The sequence below is a fragment of the Prenolepis imparis genome, unplaced genomic scaffold (assembly GCF_030444845.1).
Source record: "Prenolepis imparis isolate NDT839.2.m4 unplaced genomic scaffold, iyPreImpa1.0 SCAF_12, whole genome shotgun sequence".
Classification (NCBI taxonomy): domain Eukaryota; kingdom Metazoa; phylum Arthropoda; class Insecta; order Hymenoptera; family Formicidae; genus Prenolepis; species Prenolepis imparis.
Genome location: NW_028141170.1, coordinates 10,734,281 through 10,750,806, shown reverse-complemented (window position 1 = coordinate 10,750,806; position 16,526 = coordinate 10,734,281). Strand labels below are relative to the sequence as shown.

The 16,526-nt window shown below is 30.7% G+C and overlaps 1 protein-coding gene across 7 annotated transcripts in view; it reads right to left on the bottom strand.

Annotated features, from left to right (window-relative positions):
- LOC145943462 (CCR4-NOT transcription complex subunit 6-like) overlaps window positions 1-16,526 on the bottom strand; it is a 588,057-nt gene that overhangs the window by 339,205 nt on the left and 232,326 nt on the right. Inside the window, exon 5 of one of the 7 annotated variants that reach the window (XM_083050978.1) lies at window positions 10,404-10,831. The exons of 5 other annotated variants lie outside the window; for them this stretch is intronic. In XM_083050978.1, the coding sequence (XP_082907104.1) occupies window positions 10,802-10,831 (30 nt within the window). In that variant the 3' untranslated portion in view covers window positions 10,404-10,801. Of the gene's footprint in view, window positions 1-10,403; window positions 10,832-16,526 lie in introns of those variants that run through there. One more of the 7 variants, XM_083050983.1, reaches the window with a different exon arrangement.

Here is a 16,526-nt window from a genome sequence, read left to right as displayed (position 1 = left end):
ATAGGTACTATATACTTTCCTATGTATATATAATAAATTTCCTTAATTTTCTATATATTTTCCTGTATATATTGTATAGGAAAATATATAGAAAATATAAATATATATAGGAAAATTAAGGAAATGTGTTTTATATATATAGGAAAATGGGAAATTAAGGAAATTTATTATATAGGATATATATACTATAAAGAAATAATAAAAAAGGAAATATTTCCTACATATAATTTCTGACACAATAAATTATCGAATTTTTCGATGTTACGCAACAGCGATCGTAAATTAGAGGATTTTTTCTCTTAATTTTTTTTCCCATCGATTATACGAATTTCAAAAGATTTACACGGGACGAAAACAATCGGCGATTTTAGGACTTGACGTTCGCGTTGTATGCAGGTCGGGCCCGCATGAATGCACCGCGCGCGGACGTTGCATCGGAGGGTGCACGTGCGCGCGCGACCACAAACGCGCGCATTCGACGTGAGATATCTCGATAATTAATCGACGAGAGCGCAGGGGCGGCACGTGTGCGCGTGTACGTATTAAACACGTGCACAGAGCGCGGATCGATGAACGTTCATCCATCTCGCTCCCTCATATGCATACACTCTCGTTCTCTCTTTCTCTTTGTGCATGGAACAATTGCGTATTACAACCATGAAATAGCGTATCCGAATTTCATTCGAGAACATCCCAATGCCATCTCATGTTCCTAATTACACAATCGTACGCATGATAAATCTATATACGTGAGAAGAGCAGAGGAATATATTATGCATTCCAGAAGGGATCACTGTTGCGGAAAGCGTCTGCGAAAATTCGAAAGCGTAAATAAATTTTGATATAAGTTAAATTAAATATACGTGAATTTTTTATCTCTTTTATTTATTTTCCTAATTTTTACACTGTGTAAATATACAACGAAATCTGAAACAAACTTTACAAACCGTGGAATCGATATGGAAAATAAATCAAATATTCTCTCTCTAGAATCCTTCGATTAAACACAGCGAGATAAGATTAAATTAATATTATTTTAATTTTGATATTTACTTCTTAAGCTGTACAAAATAATACAAAAAATATCGTCGAATGTTTCCAAATCGATAGAAAAAAAAATAAATAAAATTACACTCGAAATAAAAACAATTTCCAATCATTTTTTTTTTAACCTTTTAAACTGTAAGCGACGCTGAACATAATTCAATCGAGCGTGTTCAACCAAGTGCCAAATACACACGTGCGAACGATTGTGTAAAATTTTCCGAAAATACGGCCTGTATGTCGTGCAATTTTACATACACGCGGCATCACGTGTAATGACAAGAACGAATGTTACGTGTGAAATAACGCGCGCGATTTGTTCCATCGTCGAAAATAAATTAAAATCGCAACCTTTCTCTCCGGACTGTTATGCGGGATTACGCGAAACTGTCAGTTGCCCCTTCTCGCCCTCCCCGCTTGAAAAATCGATCGGGTAGGACGAACTTTTAAACGTGGCGTGACGCTATTTTCCACTCGATTTATAAATTGCGAGACGGGAGAAACGGGAGATCCCGCGTTACGTGATCGTTTGCCAATTCCAATAAGACTCGGCAACCGGATTTTCATTTAAAAAAATAAAAAAAAGTTTGGTTCCGCCCGCGGCGGCAATCGCGCGGCATCCGGGCTCGTGGAAAAATGCGAGGAAAAAAAAAAAGGGCGACCGAATAATTTTCGTGGAACTTTCAGGTTATCCCGAAATATATACGAAATCCTCCGGTTGTGCTCGTTATTTTTGACAAACGAAGGGAAAAAAGAAAAAAGAGAGAGAGAGAGAGAGAGAGAGGTACACCAGTCTTGAAACAAAAAAAGCTTGTGTATCTTATTTATATTATTTTATTATTTTATTATTTTTCATTATTTTGAAGCTCTTGAAAATTAAAAAAATTAAGTTTCTTCCACTAAATTTCTAAAATACGACTAGATCTCCCGAAATACATGAAATTCTTTGATTATTCGTTATGTAACAAAACGAAGAGAAAAAAAAGAGATAAATCATATCACTCTTGAAATAAAACAATCATATCTTATATTATTTTATTATTTTTTATCATTTTAAAAGTTGAAAAATAAAATTTCTTCCACTATTTCTAAAAGACCTAATATCCTGAAATTTACGAAATTCTTCGATTACTCGTTATTTGACAAACAAAGGGAAAAAAGAGTGATAAATCGAATATCACTCTTGAAATAAAAAAATCATATCTTATATTATTTTATTATTTTTTATCATTTTAAAAGTTGAAAAATAAAGTTTCTTCCACTATTTCTAAAAGACCTAATATCCTGAAATTTACGAAATTCTTCGATTACTCGTTATTTGACAAGCAAAGGGAAAAAAGAGTGATAAATCATATATCTTTAAATAAAAAAAGCATATCTTATATTATTTTACATTATTGAGCTCCTAAAGATTAAAGAATTAAATTTCTTCCACTATTTCTAATTCACTGGTATTTTTAAATATTCTTCATCTAGATGAAATATAAGACTTTTTCGTATCGAAATTATGCATAAGAAATGCAAAATAAATTTTGAAAAAATAAAGGCAGGTCTCGCTCTTTTAATTTGTCTTTTTTCTGGAGATCCTACTGAACAAATATTTATTTATTTCAAACGATTCATTACGTATGCCTCGGTGTATGTACAAATTTGGCTCCCGGTGTTTCTGTCTCGGCTTCCTCTTGGACAAATATTTGCTCTGCACGAGAGAAACAGTACGGATACTTAAAGTATGCAAAGCAACGCGCTTTATTTCCCACACGCCCGCACATGTGGATGATACATTAGACTTGATAATGCGTATGTAAGGAGTCCCACGCGACCTGGCCCGCCGCATTATGGTCGATGTTTCCATTAACGTATATACATATATATATATATATATATATATATATATATATATATACGCTCTCGCCCACGATAAAATTGTATCGAGCGTTTCACGTGACACGAAATTTGCGCTACACAAGTGTGTGTTAATGCCGGTGCCTAAGTATTATAATGTCTAAATTCCAGATTCCAGATATGCAAACGCTATCTGAAATGTGTTGTATCGCACATGTGAAACAACTGGCAAGTCTAGGAGTGAGAGAAATGTGTGTGTATGTGTGTATTATTGCGAAAGCAAAGGTGCTAATAAGACATTTAAAATTTGGCAGCCGAGCCGATTATAATAAACATGAAGAATCGGAATCATTAATCTTATTTTCGCCAATCCACCTCTCTTTAATGTCATATATCGTACTCCTACAGATTATTACTTATTCTAAGCAGATTTTGAGATATAGAGGTGCCATAAACGCGTCGGACATTAGCGGGAGTGAATCATAAATGCGTTTCACGTAGCGAGATAGATCAGTCATTCCTAATTTCCATTCGAAATTCTCATCTCATAAATAATTATCTTACCGCGTTGAATTATGATTAATTTATATATTTATAAAATAATATTTTTTCATATAAGTTATAAATAGAAAAAGAGACGTAGGATAAAAAAAACGCCCTCTTTTATCTTTTCTATCATTAAATATCACTAATCATATTTGCATGTTTTCAAATTTTCATATTTTTATAATATGTAGAATCCGTAATTAATTGCATTATTAAAAAGTTTCCACTCCAAGAATACCAATGTTTCTTATAAAGAAAAACAGCGTTTCATTAACAATAAGTATAATTATAAATATATAAATATATAATTATATATAAATATATTAATATATAATTATATATAAATATATTAATATAAATATATATATATTTATTATAAATATATATAAATATAAAAATATATAAATATATATATATATGTATATATATTTAATAGTTATAAACTTATATTTTTTTATAATCTTATATAATATTATTATATTTTTTAAAATTAAATTTTTTTATAATATCGTCCGACTTTATCCGACATTAATTCAGAGTCAAATGTTTATCCCTTCATTTATTATCGCGGCCATTCCGTCTCTGACAAATGGTGCGGAGAGATTTAGGCCGAATAGTCGTGCGGAGTAATTTTCCAAGCGATTCGACGTGCAGCATCCGCAAATAAAACGCGGCAGCGTGATACGAGAAGAGAGAGATATATATATACAGAGAGCGACAAACCTCATGAAATCGTCAAGCCGGATAAAGTTTTGCACCGGCTAAAGTTCTCTGTCGTCAGCGGCTCACGGAAGTAAAGTCTCGTAATTAACGCGGATGAAAGTAGGACCGAGGCAATAAATCTGTCAGGTCTGAGGGGGAGGAGAGAAGTAACACTTGCAGTTTTTTACGGGCAACGTCGACGAAACGATGGCCTCGAGAAGGAAGTGTAAAAGCGTCGTGAAACGACAGCGTGGCTTCGAAAATTTACAATAGCTCAATGCTCGCGCGAGCATATAATAATAGCATTCTAGAGAACCTTATAGAGAAATTTTTTAAAAATATTAATTTCTTATATTTTAATATTTAATATAAAATTTAGTATAAAAATAATAATTTAGTATAAAAAATAAATTTTAAAAAATATATAAATTATTTTTAAAAAATATTATCGCACGATTTTCAGTTAACTCTGTTACACGAAAATAAATAATTCTTCTCATCTCTCTCGCGAAAAAAAAAGCTTTCTCAATTTGACATTTTTTTATGAAAGAAATATCTGATTTTCGTGAGAAAACAAGTAGCGAGATTGATTATCATCCCTTCGCGATTTGACATTTCACACGTGTGTATATGTATGCGCGCGAAGAACAACATACGTGCAAATGGCCGATAATAAATTAACGATCGACCGATGACTTTGCGATGCGTTTCGAGCCATCGGCCATTTGAGCCAGAGTCGTACAACCGCTCTGTGGCAGGCATAACATTATCGCTCTCGATAATGAGGGACGATAATCGAGTCTCGTCGCTCACGGCTGCTGGCAAACACATTATTGTCGCGATTAAAACAGACCGCGAATCATTCAGAGATCTCCGATCCCGGGGACAATGCCGCGTGTGTGTTCCCTTTGCAATGTTCATTTTCGTCACACGCGCGGTTGACACGTCGATCTAATCGCGGATTTTTGCAATTATAATGTCGGACGCAAAAAACTGGTGACAAGATTTCATCATTTCTTTCTTTGCGTGTTTAAAAAAAATGTTAAGTTCAAATTTTTGATGTAGTTTTTCATCCAATAATTTTTTATTGTATTAAATACATTTATGAAATTTATGAGGCATATATAATTTGTGAAAAGTCACTGCATTTAGATAATTATAATTAATTTAGAGCCGTTGCATTACGAACAAATTTAATACAAGAGATAATATATTTATTTACGCGTTATTCGTGAAAGAAAATAACGAGAAGATAAAATTAATTACACATAGTGTGCTTTTTTAACATTAAAGTTTTTTGTGTAGCTTTTCTCAGTAATTTTTTATTAATGTATAAAATACATTGATGAAATCTGTGAAGAGTAATTCGTTAAAAGTCATTGCATTTAGAAAATTATAATTAATTTAGAGAGCGTTATCGAAAACGAACAAATTCAATACAATGAGAACATATTTATTACGCGTTTTTCACGAAAGAAAATGAGAAGATAAAATAAATCACTCCTACGAATCATGGGGAAAAAGAGACTTTTTCGAAGTTAGTTCATAATTTTACTTTTTTTTATGAATTGTGTCATTAGACTGATACAAGAATCTTGCAAACCCGAAAATTCTGATTTTGATGAAACTTTACACACATATAAGAGGGCAAAGAAATTTTCAGTTGCACAAAAACAATTCTAAGGGATGAAACCCCTCATACATATAATGTCGATCTTGATATATTTCGAGAAGTACTCAAGATATCAAAAAATGTTTTATACAAAAGTTTCATGACAAAAACACCTCTATTTAATCATATTAATAAAATTTTGAAAAAATAATTTTTTTCTAAGATTTTTAAGAAAATTTTGTTCAAAAATGTTTTCAAAATTTTATTAATATGATTAAATAGAGATATTTTTATTATGAACCATTTTTTGATATCTCGAATGTTCATCTATTTATCCCCCCCTACATCATGTATGTAAAATTTCATCAAAATCAGGATATTGGAGCTTGCGAGATACCCTTGTAAATCCACAACACAAGAGAGAATATAACACACAAATTGCATAATAACTTCTCTACACATATCGTTCTGTCCATCTACGTTACAACAATACTTCGTCATTTGCATGAGAAAAGACGGCGATCGCGAAGGAACGTCATCGCGCGGCGGACAAAGGGCCGCGTGCGCTTATTAATTAAAATCTCTCTTTCTCTCTCTCTCTCCCTTTGGCGGCGGTAAAATCGCTTTCATAATGACAGAGTGGCGATACTGGAGGTAATGATCGTCGCTCTCGACGCGGCATTCGTGTGTGGCGTGTGGATAATTTGATCGATTTATCTACGGCGTTGTCCCCCGATATTATGGGTGGCACGGTGCGATATAACACAACCGATGACACGAAAACAGCGGAAGCAGCCCGGCTCGATCATGCGAATTAGGCACCGGCGATAATCGCGAGCGCCCGCATTAACATATATATCGGTCGTTTATTTTCGCGCGAAAGCGATGCGGCGAGTGAAATTTCCGTAACTCCCGGGAATTTCATTTAAAACGGCTACAAATCGAGAATGCGATGTGTCGATTTTACATCTCCATTCTTTGATTTATTATGCCGGCCGGTATCGCGTACATATATAGGTACATGCATAATTATAATCGAAGCTTATAATTTTAATTTGTCGTAATTTCCTATTTGCTATTTTCCTCTTATACGCGGGGATTGTTATATCAAAATTTCATATCAAATATTATTATTTTATATATAGTGCAATATTTGTCTTATGCAAAATTTATATAATTTAATTATATCTTAAATTATTATATCTCAAGATACCGAAAAAGTTTGAGGAAATCTTAGTTCTATTGAAAATTAGATATACTAAATATTTTTATGCGGGAAAATTGTTGCATCAAAATATTTTAAATAAAAAAAATACATAATTATTTTATATCCATGAATATTTTATATATTTATCTTATAATAAATATAAAACTATTTAAATATCTTAAAAAACTACTATCATCACATTTAAAAAAATTTGAGGGAATCTCATTTCTATTAAAAATTAAATATATTAAATCTTCTTATGCGGGGATTGTTGTGATCAAAATGTTATATCAAATATAATTATTTATATGTATCAATACTTTTATATATTTATCTTATAACCAAATTTATATAAACTGTTTTAAAAAAATCTTTAAAGACTACTATCACCGGTTAAAAAATTTGAGGGAATCTCATTTCTATTGAAAATTAAATATATTAAATCTTCTTATGCGGGGATTGTTGTGATCAAAATATTGTATCAAATATAATTATTTATATGTATCAATACTTTTATATATTTATCTTATAACCAAATTTATATAAACTGTTTTAAAAAAATCTTTAAAGACTACTATCACCGGTTAAAAAATTTGAGGGAATCTCATTTCTATTGCAAATTAAATATATTAAATCTTCTTATGCAGGGATTGTTGTGATCAAAATATTGTATCAAATATAATTATTTATATGTATCAATACTTTTATATATTTATCTTATAACCAAATTTATATAAACTATTTAAAAAAAATCTTTAAAGACTACTATCACCGGTTAAAAAATTTGAGGGAATCTCATTTCTATTGAAAATTAAATATATTAAATCTTCTTATGCGGGGATTGTTGTGATCAAAATATTGTATCAAATATAATTATTTATACATATATGTATCAATATTTTTATATATTTATCTTATAACCAAATTTATATAAACTGTTTAAAAAAAATCTTTAAAGACTACTATCACCGGTTAAAAAATGTCAGGAAATCTCATTTCTATTGAAAGTTAAATATATTAAATCTTCTTATGCGGGGATTGTTGTGATCAAAATATTGTATCAAATATAATTATTTATATGTATCAATACTTTTATATATTTATCTTATAACCAAATTTATATAAACTGTTTAAAAAAAATCTTTAAAGACTACTATCACCGGTTAAAAAATTTGAGGGAATCTCATTTCTATTGAAAATTAAATATATTAAATCTTCTTATGCGGGGATTGTTGTGATCAAAATATTGTATCAAATATAATTATTTATACATATATGTATCAATATTTTTATATATTTATCTTATAACCAAATTTATATAAACTGTTTTAAAAAAATCTTTAAAGACTACTATCACCGGTTAAAAAATTTGAGGGAATCTCATTTCTATTGCAAATTAAATATATTAAATCTTCTTATGCAGGGATTGTTGTGATCAAAATATTGTATCAAATATAATTATTTATATGTATCAATACTTTTATATATTTATCTTATAACCAAATTTATATAAACTGTTTAAAAAAAATCTTTAAAGACTACTATCACCGGTTAAAAAATTGGAGGGAATCTCATTTCTATTGAAAATTAAATATATTAAATCTTCTTATGCGGGGATTGTTGTGATCAATATATTGTATCAAATATAATTATTTATATGTATCAATACTTTTATATATTTATTTTATAACCAAATTTATATAAACTGTTTAAAAAAAAATCTTTAAAGACTACTATCACCGGTTAAAAAATGTCAGGGAATCTTATTTCAATTAAAAATTAAATGTGATTAAAAGTTAAACATAATTTATACCTCAGACTGCCTTGCATAAGTAGAGCTGGAGGGTCCTTAATAAGCAGAGAAGGAGACATAGACGCAGACGGAACGTTTATTATGCTCGAGGATATTAGTCCCTTCCCGAGCAACGAGAATTGTACATTAATTAAGCAGTAATTGGAGAGGGGAGTCAAGGTGGAAGCAAATGTTCATTATAGTTGCGCGCGCGAGAGAAAGAGAAATTAAAAATAAAATATTCTATGCAAAATAAAATTCTCCAATATACTAATCCTCGACCATCGTACACAAGCTACCAAGTTAAGTTTACGCCAATGATCCGTATGTTATTCTTTACTTATTAATTTTAACAATAAAATCATAATTCCGAAAATATTAATACACTGGCAAAATTCAACTCTTTCGCGAAAAAACGCACGCACACAATATTTCCGGTTATTTTTTATAATTTAGTTACGCTTCGCGGTTTCATCCCATTTTATCCCGACTGAACAAAACGAAATCACGGGTTATTGTATTTATTTTCTTCGATAAAGCGCGGCCGCGGAGCTCCGAGTAAACACGGTATAGATATTAATACCGCGCGATTCCATCAATATCGCGCATAAACTATCGTGGAAGGAGGGGAGGGGAATCATTTTTCGCCGATGCATGTATATTTCGAGAAGGAATATCGGCCCGCGCGATGGCGAATAATTTTTCACGCGCTATCAAATATGTACCATCGCGCGAGAAGGCAAACGAGAAAAGTGCGCGTGCGCGCGATAAAGCAAGATGTTAATAAATGATCGGTTTTTCCGCGCCCGAGATATTGCACCGGCGCGGCGGCGAAATTGCGAAAAACGCGCGCGCAGGAACAATTACATCACGACGCGTAATGAAGTCGCATAAGTTACAATCAAGCACTTTGCGAAAGCCGCGCTTTTTCGACCGGTTGTTATATAGTTAGTTATCGCGCCGGAGAATTTATTCGCGGGAGATAAAATTTATATCCGGTTAACATGGTTAATTCTTCCCCCCTTCCCTCTTCCCTCCTGTGTATATATATATATATGTGCGTTGATTTTATATTGCAACGAACGATTTTTCGTTCGCAACCGCGAACTGCACGTGATGTATTATCTCCGGTGAAATTCGCGTTTTTTTTTTTTTTTTTTTTTTTTTTAACGTATTGAACTCTTGGGGCTGGACTGAGGCCTGGCGCAAAATAGATTGGATAAATTGCAAAAAAAATCGCCGCGCTTATTTCGCAGATTTACAATTCGCACGAGTAATATTCCACGGGGAGAAAAAAATATGCGCCGTGTAATAAAGAGAACCGAAATAAAGGGGAGAATCGATCAATAATTCAATCGTAAAATTTATATCTCTCTTTCGATACACACACCTTATTTTGTATAATTTAATATATTGTTTCGATACATTATTTATATAATATTTTTGTATTTTGTTCTTTTTTATATTAGCTATTTTTATCAACTAGATTTTTATATAATTATTTTGTTTTTTATATATTTTATATTATTTATATAACTTTTTTTATTCTTTATAAATTATTTTCTATTATGTGGACAAATAATAGAAAATAGCTTATCAAATCTGATATGTCCTGTACAGGGATATTTTAAATAAAGAGAAATTATAAAAAAAAAATACATAATTTAGCATCACTGGATGAATAAAAAAAAAATACATGAAAGATAAAAGATGCATCCTTGATCCTCTTTTCCATTTTCAGTAGAAACGGATCAAACAAAGTTTAGAGATAGAAAACGTGCATAAACGCGTAAACGCTTTCTCGTTAGACTCGACGGAAGGAAATATTTCCCTGGCGGAAGTAACGAAATTATCCTGCCGATGATTAAATGCGCTTAATCGCCGGGGCAAATTTAGCTTACTAATAATTCCCAAAGGAAGAACCTACGCTCTTATATATACCTTATCTCTGCGAGGCTGATCGATAAGGTAACAAAGAAGATAAAGGCAAATACACGAAGAAGAGATAAAGAGCGATGATTACTTACACCGTCCCGGTTATCTTCTCTTTTTTCTACCTCTTTCTCCCTTGACAGTCACTTACCTGAAACAACAAAGAGTAATGAAATTAGATTTTCAATTATCCGCTCGCGCGATCAGATTAATTAGGCGCAAAAGAAGAAAAAAAGAAAACGAGAAAACAATCTCTCTCGCTCTACCGCTAATTAATCAATGGGGTTTGTGAGAAACTGGGCTAAAATTCACAATTGCCGGCTACGCAATTACATTAGGCGGCCATTGTCTGAGCGAAATACCGTATATCGTTGGCTGTGTAGACTCTGGAATGCAAGCAAAGGAATGAGGCAAATCGCCTCGTTTACAACCTAATTATTGCGAGATGCACACGATGCACCGCAGGTGCAACGTAATGATCAGCATATGGCTGTCGATGTTATCTGGAATATTTTTTTTTTTGACAGATGACAATAAGAGGCAAGAATGTTATTTCCCCTCAATCTCTTAATTTGATAGATCATTTTTATAGGATTTTTTTATCAGACGTAGAATGCCGCAAACCACACTGAAAAAAATCCATGTACTTACTTTCACATGGAAATTACTTATACAAAAGTGGAAAAATTACCTAATTGTCACTGTAATTTTTTTTTCCATAATTTTTAAAGTAAAAATACATATTAATGTAAATATATAGAAAATATCAGTAAAATTACTATTTTTATGCAAAATTCACTTGTAATTTAAAATTTAGTATTTTCACTTTATTAGAACTTTATTTTATCCGTTTTATTTATAACATTATTTTATAGCATTTATACTTTTATAGCGTTACTAACATTTCGTATGTGTAATTCTATGTTCAGTGGAATATTTTCAATCCTGAAAATATACACTGAAAAAAATCCATGTACTTTTATATGAAAATTACATGTTCAAAACTGGAAAAATTATCTAATTATCACTGTAATTTTTTTTCCATAATTTTTAAAGTAAAAATACATATTAATGTAAAATATATAGAAAATATCAGTAAAATTACTATTTTTATGCAAAAATCACTTGTAAAATCACTTTAAAATTTAGTATTTTCACTTTATTAGAACTTTATTTTATCCGTTTTATTTATAACATTATTTTATAGCATTTATACTTTTATAGCATTACACTAACATTTCGTACGTGTAATTCTATGTTCAGTGGAATATTTTCAATTTTGAAAATATATATTTTATATGAAATTACATATAATCTGCAATCTTCCATATAAAAGCAATATTGCATGATTATGCTGGGTCGGAAAAAAACCCAGCATAATCATGTAATTTCACAGAAATATTTTTTTCAGTGCACAATGAAAAATTATAACCTAATCCGAAAAAACCTAATCTAACCCAAACACATTTCTATTCAATAAAAATTAATTTGTTACGTTAAAACAATTGATGAAAAATCTATGAAAATAAAACCTCTTGCCAAAAAGTTTGAAATTTTAATATATTTTTTCAAAAAAGAAAAAAATAAAATAAAATAAAAATTTTGAAACATCAATATCTCGAAAACTATTGGATCGTAGTTTGCGACATTCTTTTTCTCGGCCTCTAAAAATCTATCAAACACATCTGTCAAATTGAGGGGTTCCGGAAATAACATTCTCATCCCCCCCTATAAATTATATGTATATGTTCGAAATCAAGTAATATCAAAATAGTTCGAAAGTCAAGATATGACTCAAACGAATATAATAATTTAATACGTCAACAAACTTAATTTCAGAGACCAGAGTTGCTCCACTGAATTTTTCAGAAGAAATAAAAAAAAGAATAAGAGAGAGCGTGACGATTTAAAAGAAAATCTGAACGTGAGTACGTGAGTTTAAAGAGAAGCGCCTTTCAGCAGCGTAATAGCTCATTTCCGATACAAACTCCGCTGTAAACGGTAAACATATTCGAAGCATTCTGTCTGGCCGAGAATAATATAAATAGCGGTTTTTCCATTAACTTCGGACTTCGTAATCTAGATTTGCATGGCGGCAGCCTCAAAGCTCTTACGGAAAATGATAAGCAACCAGAGGGAGAGAGGGAGGGGGCATAGAAAATTCAACTTCCGTATACCGTTTAGCGTTGCAAGAAGCTCGATAAGCAGCATCCGCATCCTGCTTCTCGCGCATACATATAACAAAACGCATATTAACAAAATCGTATGTACACCAAATGCTCCAAAAGTCATTTAATTTTAGATAGAAGCCGCATAAAAGAGAATAAAATAATTTATTACAATAATTAAAAATAATAACACCGTCGTTAAATCATAAAAGACTGTAAATAGTAACATCTTGCTAAATTAAGAAAAAAGGGAAGAGAAAGAGAGAAAGGATCATATACAGACGAAAATCACGATATAATTTTAATTTTATTTGCAAATTATAAAAAAATAATATAATTATATAATTATATAAAAAAATAATATAATTATATAATTATATAAAAAAATAATATAATTATATAATTATATACAAAAATAATATAATTATGTACAAAAGAAGTATAGAGGAATTTAAAAATAATTTTGTTGGTGCCTGGCTCTTCCTAGGCCTTTTCATATCTAAATTTGTATTTATAAAACAAATATTTACAAATGATTTGATTTCAGTTATCGAGGTAAACATTATTTAATCTAAAAAGTTGGGAAATATTTTGACAGAAAACTGCGAATTAAATTCTAAATTAATGACCCGGAAGAGAGGAAGACAGAGAAAGAGAGGAGACAGGAGAGGAGGGAAGAGGAGGAGAAAGAGAGGATATAATATATAATGTGACAATAGGAAGTTTTGAAGCTTAATCTAATGATTATGCAGTTTCGGCTTTTTGTCGCGTAAATTGCGTTTGGAAGAGTGCATTGTTAGAAGTTACGCTAACTCGGTGAGAGGTACAAAGTGTAGTATCCCCTACACTTGACTAATACACCTCCACACACCCAAGCAGGTTGAGTTTCTCCTTTTAATTACAACATCTCGCATGAACGAATCTTTTTACAGGTGTTATGAAACCTAAAGGCTTTATTCGTGCGAAAAAAATATACACAGTTGGAAAATTTGTTGGAAAGTTTTCTTGTTAAAAACGGTCCCCGTTAAAATTTTTGTGTTAAATATTTAACACATTCATGTGTTAAATTAACATATTGCTGTTGTGTTAATTGAACTCAAATGTTTAATTATTAAAATAACTGAAAAAAAAGTGTAAAAATAACACAATGTGTATTTACTTTTAATTTTACACAATAAATATGTTCGGTATTATTAGTGACAAGATTTATCTGTTAAAATTTATAGAAAAGAAATGTTAATTTTACTTTATAATATAAGTGGGGATGATAAAATGTAAAATTAACAATTTTTTTAGTTAATTTTTACATTAAAACTATGTTAATTTAACACAAAATTTATTTTAAGTTTACTTAAAGTTTGCATTTATTTTATGTTAAAATATTAACACAGTATTCGTGTCATCATTTAACATATCCGTAATATGTTAAATTAACACAAAAATTTCTGTGGACCGTTTGTAACATGTAATATTTGTTAAATTTAACACAAATTTTTCAAGATATCAGATTTATATAAAAACACCAAATAATTTTTATTACAAAATATACAGGGTCTAAATAAATGCAAAAAATTTTAGGAGACGATTCTTTGTCGAAAATTAAGGGGGGTTTCTTATATAAACATATACTCTTATATCCCTCCCTGAGGAGTTACACTTTTCTAAAGAGAGGTAAAAATTTATTTTTTTTCTAAAATTTCAGACAAATTAAAAAAATGAAACTTGGTGGAGATATTTTTCACTAATAAAAAGGATATTTATTAATATTTTTTGATCTTCCTGTATCGTTATAAGGGAATGAAACTAACAACCCCTATTTAATTTTTAACTCCTCAGGGAAGGATATAAGAATATATGTTTATATAAGAAACCCCCCTTAATTTTCGACAAAGAATCATCTCCTAAAATTTTTCGCACTTATTTAGATACATCCTGTATCTAGATAGAAGAAGAAAGAAAAAAGCATCTTTTCTTCTTCTTCCCTCTCTTTCTCTGCGAGTGTAAAGCACATTTAAAAATGATCATAAATAATTAACGAAAATAAATCGTTGTTGGAAGAATCATCGAATTAGCGTCTGTGTAATGATCGGACGTAAATACTCTGCTGGATTATGTTCGTTAATTGGCAAAATAATGAGCGAACGCGCCGATTATAACTCTTTCCATGTTGTTTATATCTTTTTCCGCTCGATTAAACGGCCCGTCACGCCTGACCGTTCTCCAAACTTCCGTTATGAGAGAACGAAAGGAAACTCCAATAACGGACGAAAGTTGTGGAATTGTATGAAGCCAAAAGGCGAGACGAATTAGCGCTCTACGTTACATGAAAACGTCCGATATAGCCCACATATACGTTTTTGGTCCACAATTACTTCAACAGTTTCGATTTAAAGTTCGTCCCTTAAGGGCTTTCGCTAACACTCGAGGTTAAATTCTCCGATTCTTATCTCGCAATCAGCAACGTCTATCTACAGGGTGTCTATCCTCGTAATGGCCACGATTTCTAAAGCACTTACGATAATCAACGACAAAAAAGAGTCATCAACAAAGAGATTAACAGTTTCTAACCGGCAACAAAAAAGCAAAATCACCTTGACTCTTTTTAATGGAACTTACCTTTTTTTCTTAACAATCAGCAAAACAAATTCACTGAGTGCCATTTTAAGTTACAGCTCAATAAATCATTTTAAAATTTCCAAAGCATAATTCTTCGCTATCGAAAAAGTTCATTAGAAATGCAAATAGCAAACAGACTCGACAACTTGACCTTATGTTATCTATAGTTTAGCTATTAATCTGATCAGTAAACTTGTCAGTTTATCGTGTGTCTGATAAAATAAATCGCTATTGTATTATAATACGGAAAAGGTAGATATATTATTCTAGTGTTTTATCAAATGCTCAAAACAAAATAATCAAAATACCCCAAATGATCAAAATTGATTAAAATAAACAAAATAATAAACACAATAAAAATAATCAAAATGATTAAAGGATTATAATAATCAAAACGATCAGAAGGACAAAAATGATCAAAACGATCAAATATATGAAAATGGTCAAAATAATCAAAACAATCAAAACGATTAAAGCGATCAAAGTGATCAAAGTAATAAATCAAAATAATAAAAATAATCAATACAATTAAAATAATGAAATTGGTCGAAATGTTCAAAGTAATCAAAATAATCAAAATGATCAAAACAATCAAAATATAATCAAAATAATCGAGTAAATCAAAATAAACAAAATAAAACAATCAAACTGACCAAATTAGCAAAATAGTTCAAATAATCAATACAAAATGATCAAATGATTATTTTGGCCAAATTTTCGACTTTCCTAAACTAACCGTACTTCCATAATGATTAACAAACTTACCCGGTTGTGTACATTTCATGTTTATGCGTGCAAATACGGTTACCCAATTATACAAATTAATACTCTCCGTTATTATTATATGCTCTCTTATTCTTACTTATATTATATTTTTCATATATGCATGTCTGTCAGTAAATAAATACAAATACCTATCTATCTCTCTCTCTCTCTCTCTGTTAGACAAATAAAGAACGGCCGTGTTTTTCACCGAATGTACAGCTATTTTAGTACAGTACCTGAATTTAATCGAACGGATTTTTATCCGGATTACGATTTTTTACAGGATCGATCAAACGT